General features: G+C 37.2%; 1 protein-coding gene across 1 annotated transcript in view; it reads left to right on the top strand.

The window, feature by feature from the left end:
- Positions 1 to 15449, top strand: part of LACE1 (lactation elevated 1) — a 94147-nt gene that overhangs the window by 63193 nt on the left and 15505 nt on the right. The window contains exons 9-11 of the mRNA XM_009326420.1: positions 6083 to 6165; positions 9570 to 9640; positions 9897 to 9997. Coding sequence (XP_009324695.1) covers positions 6083 to 6165; positions 9570 to 9640; positions 9897 to 9997 — 255 coding nt within the window. The remainder of the gene's footprint in view (positions 1 to 6082; positions 6166 to 9569; positions 9641 to 9896; positions 9998 to 15449) is intronic.

The raw sequence follows: 15449 nt of genomic DNA on the forward strand, positions 1-15449 counted from the left end.
GGTAGGCATGGCTTGGTTATTAATAGTAGGTGTTCTAATGTGCTTGCTAAGAACTACACCAGAGGCCAAGAGTCTTAATTGCGCAGCTTTGCATGCATGACTATACTCTTCTTTGCTCATATGGAAAGTGTATTTGATACTGCAGATGCAGTGCTACTGCTGCGTTTGCAGGTGTCTGGTTTGACCAGAGTGTGAAAGGCTGAGGAAGCTCAGCAGGTGTGGGAATTAAGGTAATAATCATCCCAAGGTAAAGCACTCTCACATCTCTGACCCCCTACACTAAACCTCTCTGGAGGTTTTCAGATAGGGTTTGTCTGATCCTGTGAGCCAACAGGATGATTTGTATGATTTTGTATGCTCGTTCTTTTTTTAATGACATTAAAATTCAGTGCAGAGAATGACAATTGGTTTGACTTACAGTGGCCTTCAATAAGGTTAAGAGATATCTACTCAGCTGCATTGTCAAGGGTCATGAGCTGATCACAATATTTGAGCTCACAGGGACATGTTGTATTTAGTACAGTGGACCACAAGGCCACCTATTAGTATTTCAAGTTTTTTTGTGACACATGGGAAACACATGTCTTGAGAACTTGCAGGTTATCCAGTTAACTTTGAGTGCCTTTTTGAAATTTTCTGAAACCTTTGTTCCTCTACTTACCGACCTATCATGTCATGTACTCTAATTTCTTGAGCAGTAAAACATTTTAATATCTACCATTCTTGATTGCAGCAACAAAGGAATATTGGAGGTGCTTACAGGAAGAAAAATGTATTTATATTAGTCTATATTTAATAACTTTCTACAGTAGGTATACTGAAAGTCTAATTGTATCTATTCTGTCTGAAGATTGTTGGTTTAGGTGTTCTGTCTTTAGTTGAGCCTTGAGGCTTTGTCTTTTTTCCTTCTGGAATAAAAAGTTTTTCTGCCACTTCAGTGGAAATGAGTGCATGATCATGCTGTATTTTTAACTTACTAATTACATTTTCAATTCTGTAATTGTATTTGTTCTTTGTATACATAAATACATAAATGACTTCAAAATAAATTGTATGACTAATTAATTTTATGCATTTGAATTGAATAGGGTAAGTCAGACTTGAAATATCTCAATAGAATAGAAAATCTGTTGGAAACTGTAGATGTTCCCATAAGAACAGACTAGACTAACTGTAGCTTCAATTTTAGGTATTTATTTTCAAAAGAAAAGTAGAAGTTAAGCCCAAGTAAATGAAATTTGAAGGTTTAAATCTCCATCTTAAAAAATGGAAACCAATAGTTACAGTCGTGGCTTTGACAGTTAAGTATTAACAATCTGAGCACTCTGGTTAGTTCTTTGTCTGTTGATTAGGATTCTGTGGTGATTAGTGAGTGTGAGGATGCAGTCACATCTGTAGGGTTTAATCAGTCCAGTTAGAGAAGTTAGTCCAAAGATGGAGAGAGAAATTAGAACTTCTGTATGTAATCCTAGTGGGGTTTTTCCCCATGCTGCAAAATATTAAGGGTAAAATGCAGAGAAGCCTACCATTTATTTTACACACACACACACACACCCCCACCCCGGAGTTTGCAGGGTTTGTAAATGATAGTATTGATTTGCTAGTTCCATAATGCAGGAGTATAATGTTGACACCTGTGAGGGGGAGAGAAGATGCATGGTGGTATTCACATATGCACTCTCTCTGAGGTTCAGTATTTCATTCTTACAGTTGTGAGCGGTATTTGTTTTTCCATAGTGTGCAACCACGTATCTGGTTTTCATTTTTGTAAATCTAGTATTTTAAGTGTTTAGCTTGGACGTACACAATATTTTGGTGTGCTTTATTGTCTTCTATTATACATTCTGATTATATGCTGTCGTTTTAACACTTAAAGCATTTCTCTTGAAAAAATTATTTACAAATACGAACATTTTGCCCTCTGCACTCCTGTGAAGCAGATAAGTGAATGTTTACGTGTGTAGAAACAAAGAACCGCGGTGGGTACCCTTGTCTACAAAGGAAACCCCCAAAAGAAAAACTTTTGGATCTCTGCTCAGCGTATAGCTTCTCTGTGACCTTTCTGACTCTGGCTTTGAGTAAAGGTGACCATGTGCTGAATCCCCCTTTACAACCGTCTCTGCCGGTATGTTCTTAACTTGGAGGAGAAATGCTGTTGTTACTGCCTGGCGGTGCAAGCAATCCTCCCGTTACCGCCCTTCAGTTCACTGGTGCTGCTATCACACCCTTTCTCTTCTCTACTGCGTAGAGCTCAGTTTGTGTAAATAGCGTTGCCTGCACCAGTGCAAGTTTGTACGCTGTTTTGTTGGCATTAATTTCTTCCACATTGTCATTTAATGATCGGTTTCTTTATTCACACTTCTGTTTGATTTTTTTGTTGTTGTTGTTACATTATTTTCCAGTAGCACCTCTAGATCTGTACTCTACTGTCATAAATTCATGTAAGGAGAAGGTTGTTCCTACCCTACAAAGCTTATAATCTAACAACAGCAATCATGTTTTAAAGGAAAGTTTTCTGGGAGCACGTTGCTACGCAGATTATAATATTTTGTTTTAATGGCAGGGGCCATCCATTTTATGTGTACTTATACAGTGCCTAACAGAGTAGGTATGAGTGAACTTTGAAGTGTCTCAGTAAAAATAATTAATGATGAGCGGTGGTAGATACTTACATGAACCTGTAGAAGGGTTAGGAAATTCTTGTGGCTGTTTTATTTAGAACACGGGCTCTAAATGGCTGGAGTACCTTCCTGAACAGAGCATCAGTCTGGAGAGGACAAAAAAAAAAAAAGGGAAGAAACTGTCTTCGAGGTCCAAGTCAGTGGTTCTTGAGACAGTAATGGATGAGAAATAGGCTAGAGATTCAAAGTAAAATATAAACCACAATTTGACTCAGAATGCTGGTTTGAAAAATAGGAGACAGAACTGTATTTGAAAGATAGGACAGAATTAAGCCAAAAAGAAAACCCCAAGCCAAAACCAGAAATTAATTAGGAACATCCAAGGAGTAGGATAGTAAAATGCCAAATGTTTTCCAAAGGACTAAGTATCTCTCTCTTCCCGATAACTGGCCCCTACTTCTAAGCTTATATCGTGTGTTACAGAAAACGGTTGTATACCAATTCTGTTCTTCCATTTTGTTGATGTTTGGTTCAGTTGACTTTCGCCTCTGAAGGAAGCAAAAAATCAGTGGGACTATAATAACTGTATTTGATATATCTCTGAACAGGATGCTGCTATTGCCTTTCTGGCTGAAGGGTCCTATAGCCCAGAATATCTAACATGTCTTTTAAATAAACTATGTAATGTTATATCATATTAGAATCAATAGTAGTACATTGTTGTAGACATACAAGACAAGGGTTATAGGGAAAAGAAATATCTTTCATTTAGGCAACTGTTTGTAGCTTAAAAAGGGCCCAAAACCATACATAAGCTTTTGAGCACACAAGCTCTTCTTAACTAGTGTCACTAATAATGTTCAGGTTTTTCCTGAATAGTGATGATACTAATTATTTTGAAGAAAGACAAAAGGGAGGACAGAAGAAATGCGTCTACTTCATAGCTCTATCGGTAGTATTTACATGTACAGTTCTTACCTCCAGAATTCATTCACTGTAATGTTAAATCATGAAGTCATAAAAGACTGTCAGTGCATTTAAGGAGTGATGAGTTTGTAAGCAGAACGCAAGTGGACTGAAATAGTGTAGCACCAACTGCTGATACAGATTTCAGCAAGCCGCAGTGACCTGCATAATCTGGCCCAGTATCAGTCTGTATTTGAGTGCCCAGAATGTCTGCCCCACTCAGCAGTCATTAGCAGCTGAGCCACAAGCATCGCTGTAAATATCAGCACAATAAATTTACACCAGCTACAGTGTTCAGGTGCACTTTTTTTTCTTTCAGCCATACCATAACCATGCCACACTCTTAAGTATGTGTAGTTCTGTGTTCACTCTTCACTCTATATGCAACACAACACCCTGTGAGAGCGGTAGAGTTTGTAAACCCATCTTGAAGGCCAAAGAGATGAGGCTGAATTCATGCAAAATTTCCTATCTGTTGTTTCCAGGAAAAAAACCAAAATGATAAATCAGCGTTACTAAATATCCGAGTATCTAAAGTTAATAAAGTTATCTAAATAATTTCATAGTCCGCATAGCTGTAGTAATGTGTTTGGGTTTTTTTCCCTCCTAACATGAAGAAAATAATACTTGAGCTAATCTACTACTTTGGAAAAATAAAACATTAGGTGGAAAGATGCTGAGCATCAGTGAGTGCCTGGCAAAGAAAAGCTAAGTACACCAGCTTTGCTGTGAAATTTCAGGAATCTTCCTTCTAGCCTTGACTGCCAGACTGTTGCAGAAGAAAAGCTTAAACATCCTCCCTCCCTTGTGCATATTATTACATGCCTCTGGAACTTTTTTCTTCTGCTCTGTTATTCTCTTTCTTTGTAAGCTTTCATGAAAAGAAAGGGAATAGATTATAATAATATTGTAGCACCAATGCTATTGTGTTTGCGGTAGCCTTAGCCCAAGATAATGTTTTGATTAGCATGGCTTTTTCACTTACCGGAATTAAAGATACATGGCTTTTCCTGGGATTCTGTGCTTTCAGGATGATTTTTTTTTTTCGCCTTCTTTCTTCAGCTGTATATCTTTACAGAGAAGTTGGAGGTTTAAAATAGGTATAGAGCCTTCAGTAATAGCCAAGGGCAAAAAATGAGTGCAATGAGTCATCACAGCCACTCCTGCAGATATTTGTAATCTGTGAGTCCTATGCAACACATTTGTTCAAAAGGGCCATTGTTCCTTAAATGACTGATGATAGTTCTTCTAAAATTTAAGGGTTTTTTTCCTGCAATGTAGTTGCTATAAATGAGATTTGACATTTCCAATTTTGATATTTGGATGGCCTCAAGGAGGCTTTGAAGAATATGACACACAGAATATGAAACGCTTAATGAGAGTATTAAAGATAAACTAATAGTTCATAGCGCAGAAGAAGCAGAGTAATTTAGCGGATTCTAGCAATCCAAATAATTTTAATAGTGTTGAATTACCAACAAAAAAAAAGTTTTATTGCTTTAATTAAATTGTTGATAGAGGTATATTTTCTAAAATACTAGAACTTTTCCTCCCTTTCTTTTATAGCTTCTTTTGCTTCTAGCTATATAACACCCGGAAGTTGTGTATCTTGGCAGTAGGAATAACAGATAAGCAGAGCTATTCCCTTTGCCAGAGGGTGTAAAATCTTGTTCCCACTGAGGTTAGTGAGAATTTTGCTCTCAGCCTCAGGCCTTGAATCAAAAAAGCACCTTTTAGTGCAGCTGGTTTTGAGTTTTCTAACAGAAGCGATTATTGTGACTTCTCAGGGACATCTATATCACACTTGGAATCTTACAGATTGTTTAAAGGGGTGTGGGGAAAAAGATACTTTCCTGAGTCAATTCGGACATTACAAAAATGGAACAAAATCTTTTTGATATAGAGGTTTGTTTATTCCCCTTTATGCTTCAGTCCATTTTGCAGCAAGACTTGGCGTCATTCATATATTTGTCATTTGACTCATAACATTTTTAATCTTCTTAGCAGTAGGAAAGTAAAAAATTATTTTTAGCTTATAAAGTAGAAGTAGTTTTAGTTGTGTCTGTTGCTAGTATTTGTTTGTGGTCTGTTAAACTTTTATTGCTCCTAATTTTCTATTTCTAAAATATTCTTTAATGTGAAAATAATTATTTTTACTCCCCCCCCAACAAAGCACTACCCAGAGAGAATGAGTAATATCCAACCTCATTTCATTTCCTGTGCTTCCAATCTATATTAATTTTCTAGTTGATGGACTTTTGAAAATGGTTACTTTTTTGTTTTGAATATATGAATGATGTCCAGCTTATTTCTTTGCTTCGATAATTGTAAAGGAGACTTCAATTTTGTGATCTTGATTTCAGTTTTGCAGATGATATTCATGCTGATGGTTTATCACAGCAGTGTGTCTTCTCTCTAATGCAGACAATAATAAATATAGCTTTGGCTTGAGGAAAGCTATTCTTTTTTTTTTTTTTTTTTTTTTGTCTCTGTAGAAATACTGCAGCACAGTCCAGCTTGATTCTGGAATAGACTACAGGAAACGAGTGCTTCCTGCTGCTGGAAAACTCTACTACCTGTAAGTTTATCTGTGATACGGTATTTGCCCTCCTTTTCCTTCTTATTAGCCAATAATTTCCTAGTCAATGGGAAATTAAAAATGTATAGTAGAATTAGCAGAGTGTGACTTTTTCTTTCTCTGCCTTCTGGTGCATTTTGTTCAGCAAACCGCCTTCCATTATGCCTTGATATTAACTTCATTAAACTACACTTTCAGTATCCACACTAGCATCATTTATAATGTGTGACTGAATAAAAACTAATTAGATTTTTTGGGGAGGTGTGGTGTTTGGAGGACTGAAGTGACAGATGGTTAGAAAGTAATGAATATCCTCTTGTACGAGATTGCACAATTCTCTTATAATAGAAGAACATCCTTATTGTATTTAAGTAATTAAGTATTTATAGAAATCCAATGACAAGGATTCATTTAATGTTGGGTATTTCCAGTGCTGTGGATTAAAAAAACCCAACACCCTCCTATTTTGACAGATTGTTTCTGTTTATCATGACAAAATTTCTTTAGCACTTTATTCTATATTTGGAAATAAATATATTAAAAATACGTTCACAGTTGTGCTTACGGTTACAGCATATATCTGCGTAATAGAAACATCCTCTCTTTTTTTTTTTTAAATACTTTGAAACCTTTGCATTGTAGACATTTTTCTATCTCGTATTTGCTCTTATAATATTATTTAATCAATGACAACCTGAGCAAGGCAGACAACAATAACTTAAAATGAGATTTATAACCATCGTATCTTTCAACCCAACACACAATATTGATTTTAAATATCATGTTTCCATTAAGAAAGGTGCAGTATTTTCATCGATGTGACAGATATTTGAAACTAAGTATGTCCATATCACTTTGTGAAGTTAGAAATGATAGTTGTTTGTCTGGAAGGAGGAGTACTGCTTAGTAGAATTACAACAGGTAATTCTTTCTGCTTCTGGAAGGAAATGACAGAATTTTATATGTGAAAAATGGGTTAAATGCAAGTTCTATATCTGTACTCAAGCAAAGTAACTCTTGTTCTATGTTCTTGTCTGGCTCCACTTTCTTTTATGTTTTGCGGTGTTCACTTGGAAGTACCGTTTGAAGCTGCCAGTTATCTCAGAATTGCTCATCGTGGCTCTTGTTCTGATGTCTACGTAGCTGTCCCTGCTTACGGCTCCGCTTATTGTGCCCGTTGCACTCTGTGACTTTCTGTTTGATAATTGTGGAGAGCACCTACCGTATTCTTTTCTTACTCTCCATACTCTGAAGAAAGGAAGAACACATATGTGGTTCCTAGGAGGTAATAGGCTAAACATGGTGCCTATGGCATCAGCTCTCAGAGGAGAAGAAATACAAACAAGCCCCAGGAGTGGTACCCAGCTGAAGTCTTTCATGGTGTTCTGCTGTAAAACTTGTGATCAAGTGAATGGCAGAGATTGGTGATAAGTCTGTCTCATGTTCTGTCATTGGAAGGATGTTGGTTACCCCTAGAACTTGTTGTGTAAATCTTTAGGAAGCAGTGGGGCAAAAAAAAAAAGAAAAAAATCCTGTAGCTGCCAATGGAAATAAGATACTTATTTCATTGTTCTTTCTTTTTCTGAGGGAATCTAATTCACTCTTCTATTCAAGCTTGTTCGTTGGAGCTTTCAACCCTGCAGAACTAACATAGTATGTGTGGATTTTTTTTTGTTTTGTTCTAAAATTAGGTACTATACAGTATTTTGCCCCAGATTTTTGAAATTTATTTAGCAGTCTTGCCCCCAAAAGAAAATGTTCTTGTTCAACATGTTTACATTTCTCTATTAATGGTTATAGTACCATAATCGCATTTTTTTAAAAATCCTCTTGATGTTTCATAACTTGTGTAGTCTTTTCTTCATTTAAAATATGCAACTAAGGGTTGCGTAAAGCTGTTTCATATTCATCTGAAAACAATCAGTGTAACACAATTACAAGATTCCTGATCAAAGCAACTTCCTTGATCTCAGTCTCAGGTGTCTATTTTCAAAACAAACTTTCTTGGCAATTAGGTGCAAATATCCACCCAGGCATCATATTGGGCTGTTTCTTCTTGTAGCCGTTACATCAAACTTTTTGATAGTTATATGCATACACATGGGCATACTCTCAGATATACATGCGCTCTTTCCCCACTTTTGTGGCTTTTTTTCTGGTTTTGTCTGCTCCTTTTCATTTGTCATTTTTGTCAGAAGAAAGCAGCACAAATATCAATGTTGAGAGAAACTTCTTTTTTTGAAGTTACAATTTTATGTAATCTCCTATTCAGAAAAGGTGTTTTAAAGTGTTTGAAATGGCACTTCCACAAGTTTGTGGGGGTTTTTTCTCTGAAATTCTTTGTATCTACAAGGTTTGCTATCATTAAGCTTGAGCTAAACAGTGGTTATTTCAGTTCTGCTGTTAACGTTTTTAAGGTGCTTAAGGCCTAATGAACAGGAAAGTAATTGTGTAACATGCTGATCATCACTTGTCATTTAGAGGAGGTCTAGAACTGTGTGAAGCAATGCAACTGCAGTGCATCCACAGTCTATAAAAGTAGACTTTTCACACTAAATGAGATCATACAAACTTCAATGAAGCGTTCTATATCCTAGTTCTAGTTTATTGTCTACCATAGCATTAATTTACTATTCTCAGCTTTCAAACTCAGCTAGAAATATTATCTATCTTCTTAAAGAATGAAACACAGAAAGGTTGGCCCTCTTACCCATTCAGTGACAAAAAATACTCTCTAATCAGACTGATTTATAATTCTTGCGGCAACCAGAAGATGAATATGAACTTTACTTCAGCTCCCAGCACAGATATTTTGCATTGTCACTGTCTGTAGTTGATCTTTTCCCAAATAGTATTGGGGACAGAGGGGGGGGAAACTGATAAAATTACTAAGGCAGAGAGAGTGCTGGTGTTTTGAATCTCATAGTTTAATTTTGCAAATTGTTTGATCAATACAGTCAGTTGACTTGATTCGTGCCCCCCCCCCCAACTGGTCCAATATTTAATTTCACAAAGTCCGCTCTCAGAAATTTCAAGGGATACTTCTTTAGGTGCTTGACTGCCTTGCCTTGTCTATTTGCTCTTATTTTGCATGCAAGATAGAGCCAGAAGCCTTTTTTCTCATTGTGTATACAGTGTTAATGGATCTGCTCTGCCTGTATTGCCTCATTACTGGAAACAGCTCAAAACACAGAAGTCTTTCAGTGTATGCAAATAAGGCAGAATCATCTACCTGAGAGTTAATATTCTCTACTTTTAAGTGTATTCTAAATCTAATGTTTGTATTTAGAGCATAACATCCTGTTCTCTCTTTTATGGGCAAAAAGCTAAGCAGGCTCAGGCAGCTGTTTGATGTTGGCTTCAAGTGTTATTAATTTCATATTCTATTATTCTTTTCACTGTAGCACAAGTGAAGCTGATGTGGAGGCTGTCATGGATAAGTTGTTTGATGAGCTGGCTCAGAAACAAAATGATTGTACGTAAGTTAATTTCTCTTGAAAGAGAATACATTTAGAACACAATGCCCAATCTCCACTGACCAATTAATAAGTTCCATTGCTGTATATGGGTTGATGCCACACTCAAGTGGCAGTCATTGTATCAGCATTTTGTCTAATTTATGTGTTGAATCATGTGCTATTATTCATCAAGCTATGCATTTCCTATCTGTAAGAGATGAATTTTATAGTAATTATCCAGAGAAGATTGAGTCTTTGTTCATGTTCCCATAGTAACTAGACCAAGGATTCTAAAAGTGCAAGGCAGAGAGCTGAAGCTGAATAAAGCGTGTGGAACCATTGCAGACTTCACGTTTGAAGAGCTGTGCGACAGAGTGAGTACCCAGACAAATCTAGATCAGTTAACGCTCAGACTTTTCACAGTTTAAAAAAAAACAACAAACCCCAAATACAAAAACTCGCTATTTTCCCAAGTCGTACTAAAATAAAAGGGCTTTTTTTAACTTGGCAGAAAGATTTTGAATTTAACAGGGGGAAAAAAAAAAAGAACTCCCCAAAAGAACAATAATAATTTTCTTTTTAATGATACAGTAAATTCACTCTTAAGTATATCACAGATTGTCTTCAAAAATCCTAATACAGTATGTGCCTGGGCTAACATCATTGCTGGAATATTAGTAGTCACAACATACCAGTATGTAAATAGCATTCAAATACTGTTTTTAAAATCTGGGATTTAAGTTGATACTCAAGCAAAAGAGTAGTAATCCTGGCACCACTAGGGTAAAGCTGTTGTTGCGTGCCTTAGTTGTGACTAGCTGTACAAGGGCTGTTTAGTCCCAGGCCTTCTCAAAATTTGACAGATTTTGCTAAATACAGCCAAATTCTCTGCTAAACATGTGGGGTGTGATTCCTGAAAAGCTCTCTTTGTATATGACCGCCAGTGGGTTTGAAGACAGTCCCCTGGAAGTTGCATTGTGCTTCAGTGACCTCTCTGCTGACACCTGAAGTTACTGTTAAATGATCAGAACTCTAAACTGGGCCAATAGCACCTTTGATTCAGGATGCTGACCAGTCCTTTGGTTATAACATTGTTTTCACTTCCTTGTAGCTACCAAGTTAATAACTATTTGGACAGAAATTTCACTGGTTATGTTTCAGACTGTAGGTTTTAGGCTTTGCTGGTTTTTAGTTTCAGACAAAACCAGTTAGCCATTTGTGAGAATGGAGGTATGTCCTGGGTAGAACCGCTTGCTTTTCACTAAAAGGTTTGAGACTTTTTCTTCATTGTGCCTCTTAATGTATCAGGAAACTGTTGTCAGCAGACATTTGTAAAGTGCTTTAGTCCAGTAAATGCCTTATGTACCTAAATGGGATGATAAATTGCTTCTAAGGAGATGTGCTCTGGTAGCTTACATGGCAGCAGCCACTACCTTGGGTCTGAAGGTTCTGATCCTGTTGAAGAATTATGTGGGGTTCAGACCATCTTGGCGTACCAGAGCTGAGGTGCTTGGTTTGCGCTCAGAACAAGTAAAGAGAATCCTTATGAAATGTTAAACATCATTTAAGTATTAAAGTATTGTTCTTACGCTGATCACCCAGGATTTGGGAAGTATGCTGTCTCAATTCAGTTACGTTCTGCAGATGTGTTATGATAGTCTCTAATGGAATAATCACATGCTTAAAACTAAAACAACACGGCAGACAATAAATGCTTTTCTTTAACGGCTTCCTCGGTCATCGCTTATTTTCTTTGCATATGCCTCCATTTGTTTCTACCTTTAATTGTTATATACAATTATTTATTTTGCCCTGATTTTTCTCTTCGGATCACTGATGTACCTTTATAAATATTACATTAGTGTACTGGTAAGGTGGTATCAGTGTGCTCACTTCATAGATAGAGGAGTATAGTCATGAACTTCAGAATTGTCTGTTAAATTTGGATGAATGGCTTGAGTTCCCTCTAATAAGATTTTTTTCACAAATGCAAACTTTTATAGTGCTTCATAGCAATAGTAAAAAAATTCCCGTCAGTATAAGCTGCATTTAAGACCTTGCCTGCCCTGTTCCTCTGTTTGCCAGCCCGGTTGCCTTGAAAATCTGCTAAAAGGCAAAAGAAAAATTCAGTTGGCAAACCATGAAACCATGTTCCTTTTTTCATGAAATCTTTTAACTTTTCAATGGAAAAAATTATGCATGCAGTATTTTTTTCAACAGTCAGAATGGGAAGTCATTCCCACTGATGCCACAGAAGAAAAAAGAAAAAATGGGTAGGATCCAGAAGAATGCACTGGTGGTTTGTAGCCAAAAAAACCCCCGAAGTCAGGAGACATTCAACATGACAAGAAGTATAAAGTCATTCATATATATTCAAGTAAGCTGGCTAATAGTAGGGACTATTTGTGGAGGGATAAAGCAGAAAGCTATAGGAGACATAGGTACAACGTATTTGGTGTACTGCTTGTGGTACCAAATGGTAGATAAGTTGACAGGCATCATGAGTGCAGCTATTGAGAAAAAGGAAACTAGGAGGCTGAGAAAGATGTAACGAAAAGGAAGATACACAAAAGAAAATACTGGAGGGGAATTTGTTGGCTTTGGCTAGAGTGAATCAGCAGGTTTCTTCGTGCAGGACATGGGGACAAAGTCCCAAGGGAAGGCAGATTGTATGAAGGGACACAGGGCAGGGAATCTTCCTAGCTGGAGCCTGTAGCAACCAGGAAGGGGCTTAACTGACAGCCCAAGCAAAGCATCCTAGGTAGATAAATGCAATCTAAAGTTGGTGTTGCAGGAGCCAATTAAACTTATAACAGAATTGAAAGCAAGATTTGCAGTTGGTTTCATATCAGTGATAAGACCTGGTGACAAGCATGATAAATGGGAAATTCTCATTAATGGGGAAAAAAGAGATATAATTGATATTATTGAAACCTTGTGGGACAATTCAGAAAATAAGAATGTGAAATCAGTGCTTACAGCCTACTTAAGGACAGAGTGGCTAAAAGAGGTGGAGGACAGTATGCAACGTTAAAGACACTGGTACCTGCCTTAATGTTAATTAATACAAGGATCTTGAATGTATATCAGTCTACTAACTAACAAACCCAAGGGGGGAGTACTCACAGGGGTCTGTTGCAAAGGGAGAATGAGGTGCATTGCTTCTTGAGCACTTGGCTATAAAAAGCATATAAAGAAAAAACTACCGTTGTACGGGAAGCTTATGCTGTAGATGAAATGCAGAAAATGGTGAAAAGTAATTAGCCTGAAAATTGCAAATGATAATTTTCTAGCATAAAATGTACTACATCTGGTACAAGGTCGTTTGGTTTGAGCAGCTTTATGGGAGCTTACAATGATGAATTCATCTAGAAATTTGTATTGCGTAGGGACAGTCTTCTCCATAATTTTCTAACATTCAGTGTAACCAAAAGATACGTCCAAACAGTGAAATTACATATTGGAGTGTTCAGGAAGAGCAATTTTCAAAAGCAAAAGGGAAGTATGACCAAAACTAACTGGTAAGGGAAGTGTAAGCAACAACAAAAAAGAAGAAGAAGGAGGACTTTTTGAGGAAGAAGGTAGTAAAAGTATGTCCTGTGTCAATGTCAAGACAGAATCAAATAGTATAGAATGACTGGCAACTAGTTATGAAGTGTGGGAAAATTAAAGAGAAACTAAAGGTCATGGGCAATTATCATGTCTGCGCAGCTGTAAGACTTTCTGTTGTTGTTGTTAAGTAAAATGGGAGTTTGGATATGGTTTATATTATCTGAACATTACTGGCTTATTCTTAGCTGGAGATGGCTGAACTTTTAATAATGATGTGGAAAAAGCAAAAGGTTTTGCAAAAAATACTTGTTCTAGGTGAAGCAGAGTGGAAATATTTGCTTCCCTAAAGGATAGTAAAATAACTTTCTGTGCCCCATACAGCACTGCGGACTTGTTTATAATCTGCACCAACACACTGATAGCATGGGAAACCAGTCTGTTAATAGTTATAGTATGTTAAAAATAGCCTGCAAGTACATTTTGAATCATTGGAGTCCTGGAAAACTAGGCTGAGATCTTTGACTAGCTTTTTATTTTTGATAAATGTTGGAGTGCAAGAAAAATTCCATGGCACTAGATGAGTGCTATTATGTGCCAATATTAAAAAAACCAAGCAAAACACACAGGATAACTTGCAAAACTGCAAGCTGTCAGTCAGATTTTAGTCCAGAAAGGGTAATGGTGAAGCTGGTTCTGGATTCACACAGTAGGCAACTAAAGAATGGAAATGAAATCAATTCTAGTCTCCCTGATTTTGTGGAAAAGGTTGAGTTTTGTAGATACTGTTCTTACTAAGAAATTGGCATTATGCAGTGTCAGGAAAGTATATGTTAAATGGATTGAGACAATAGTTAACTAACATATAAAAAGAATTACTACTGAAGGATTGTTGTTGAGTGTAGCATTTCTAATGAGCACATTTTTATACCAAGCCCAGTACAACTGTTTTTTTCCCATGGCAGTTTTGAATGTAACATAAATGCTAATACGAATTTGCTGTAAATACTAAGAGTGGTGCTTGGCCGGGGGATGGGGTGTCGCAAAGCAATGAAAATGGGGATGCTGTGTGCAACAATTTATTTCTCAGCAGAATTGAGATTTTGGGGAGGAGGGAGAGGGTTTGTTTTGTTTTGGCTTTTTTTTAATCTAAGCAAACACAAAATCTTACATCTAGAAATTTGGAATACAAATCATACCTACAGGAGGAGGAGACTGTGTCCTAGACGTGATGACTTGGAAATAGATTTAAGCATTGTAATGGACAAACAGCTCAAAAGGAGTTCTCAAAAGATTATTTAGACCTAATTTCATCTGGGATGGGTAGGGTGGAAATAAACAGGAGGATAAAAAGATTGTTTTAATTTTGAAAACATCTCAGATTGATGGCAGAATGTTAGGTGTGGTTTTGACATCAGAATTATAGAAAAGACATTGAAAAACCTGAAGAGGCTGTTGAAAAAGTCACAGGTTGTTCGAGCTGGAGAATTTGTGCCCTCAGATGAGAGACTTACAGTTCACTTTGTTCAGCTTATCAAAAAGAGGACTGGGAGATGATTTTATAACGTACAGCTATCTTCACAGGAAAAAAAAAACAGGTATTAATGGGCTCCTAAATCTAGTAGAGGATAGCATAATGAAAACCAGAGACTACAGAGAGATTCAGATTTAAAAAAGAAGAAGAAAAAGCACACATCCACACATTTGAAACAGTGAAGGAAGTTGCAGAGCCTCTTTGTACTGTGCTGTGGGTCAAAACTGGGTGTCATTTTAGGAAGAGGTGTTTGTGTTTGGGATAAGTACTAGTTCTTAGGCTTAGCTGTCTCTAAAATTGAGGAAATTGGAGGATCTCATGATCTTTTCTGGTCTTAAATTGTCTGAAACTAGGGATGTGAGAGAGTCAGGGTCCCCGCTGCCTGTCGGCAGCTGTCTCACTGCACCTGCGTGTGCAGTGAACAAGTTCGGCAGCCGGCAGGGGAACGTGCCCAGTCCATCTTGAGGGGATAACCTGCATGCAGCCCCCTCATGCTTTTGGGAGTCGACAATACTTAGTCTACTATCAGTCTGTGCAGTGAGTTCAGACTACGTTTTTTTGAGGCTTGTAACTTCCTTGGATTTGAGTGGGGTTTCACAGCACGTGTGTAAGACATTTCCCTGATACCAAAAAACCTTTCTTCCAAACTTGACGTTCCTGGTCCACAGTATGGAAGCACTACAACTTCTCACTGAGCCACTGCTTAAAGGAAAGTCTAACTTGAGGAGCAAGGTCTATAATGG

The sequence above is a fragment of the Pygoscelis adeliae genome, unplaced genomic scaffold (genome assembly GCF_000699105.1).
Source record: "Pygoscelis adeliae isolate BGI_AS28 unplaced genomic scaffold, ASM69910v1 Scaffold206, whole genome shotgun sequence".
NCBI lineage: Eukaryota > Metazoa > Chordata > Aves > Sphenisciformes > Spheniscidae > Pygoscelis > Pygoscelis adeliae.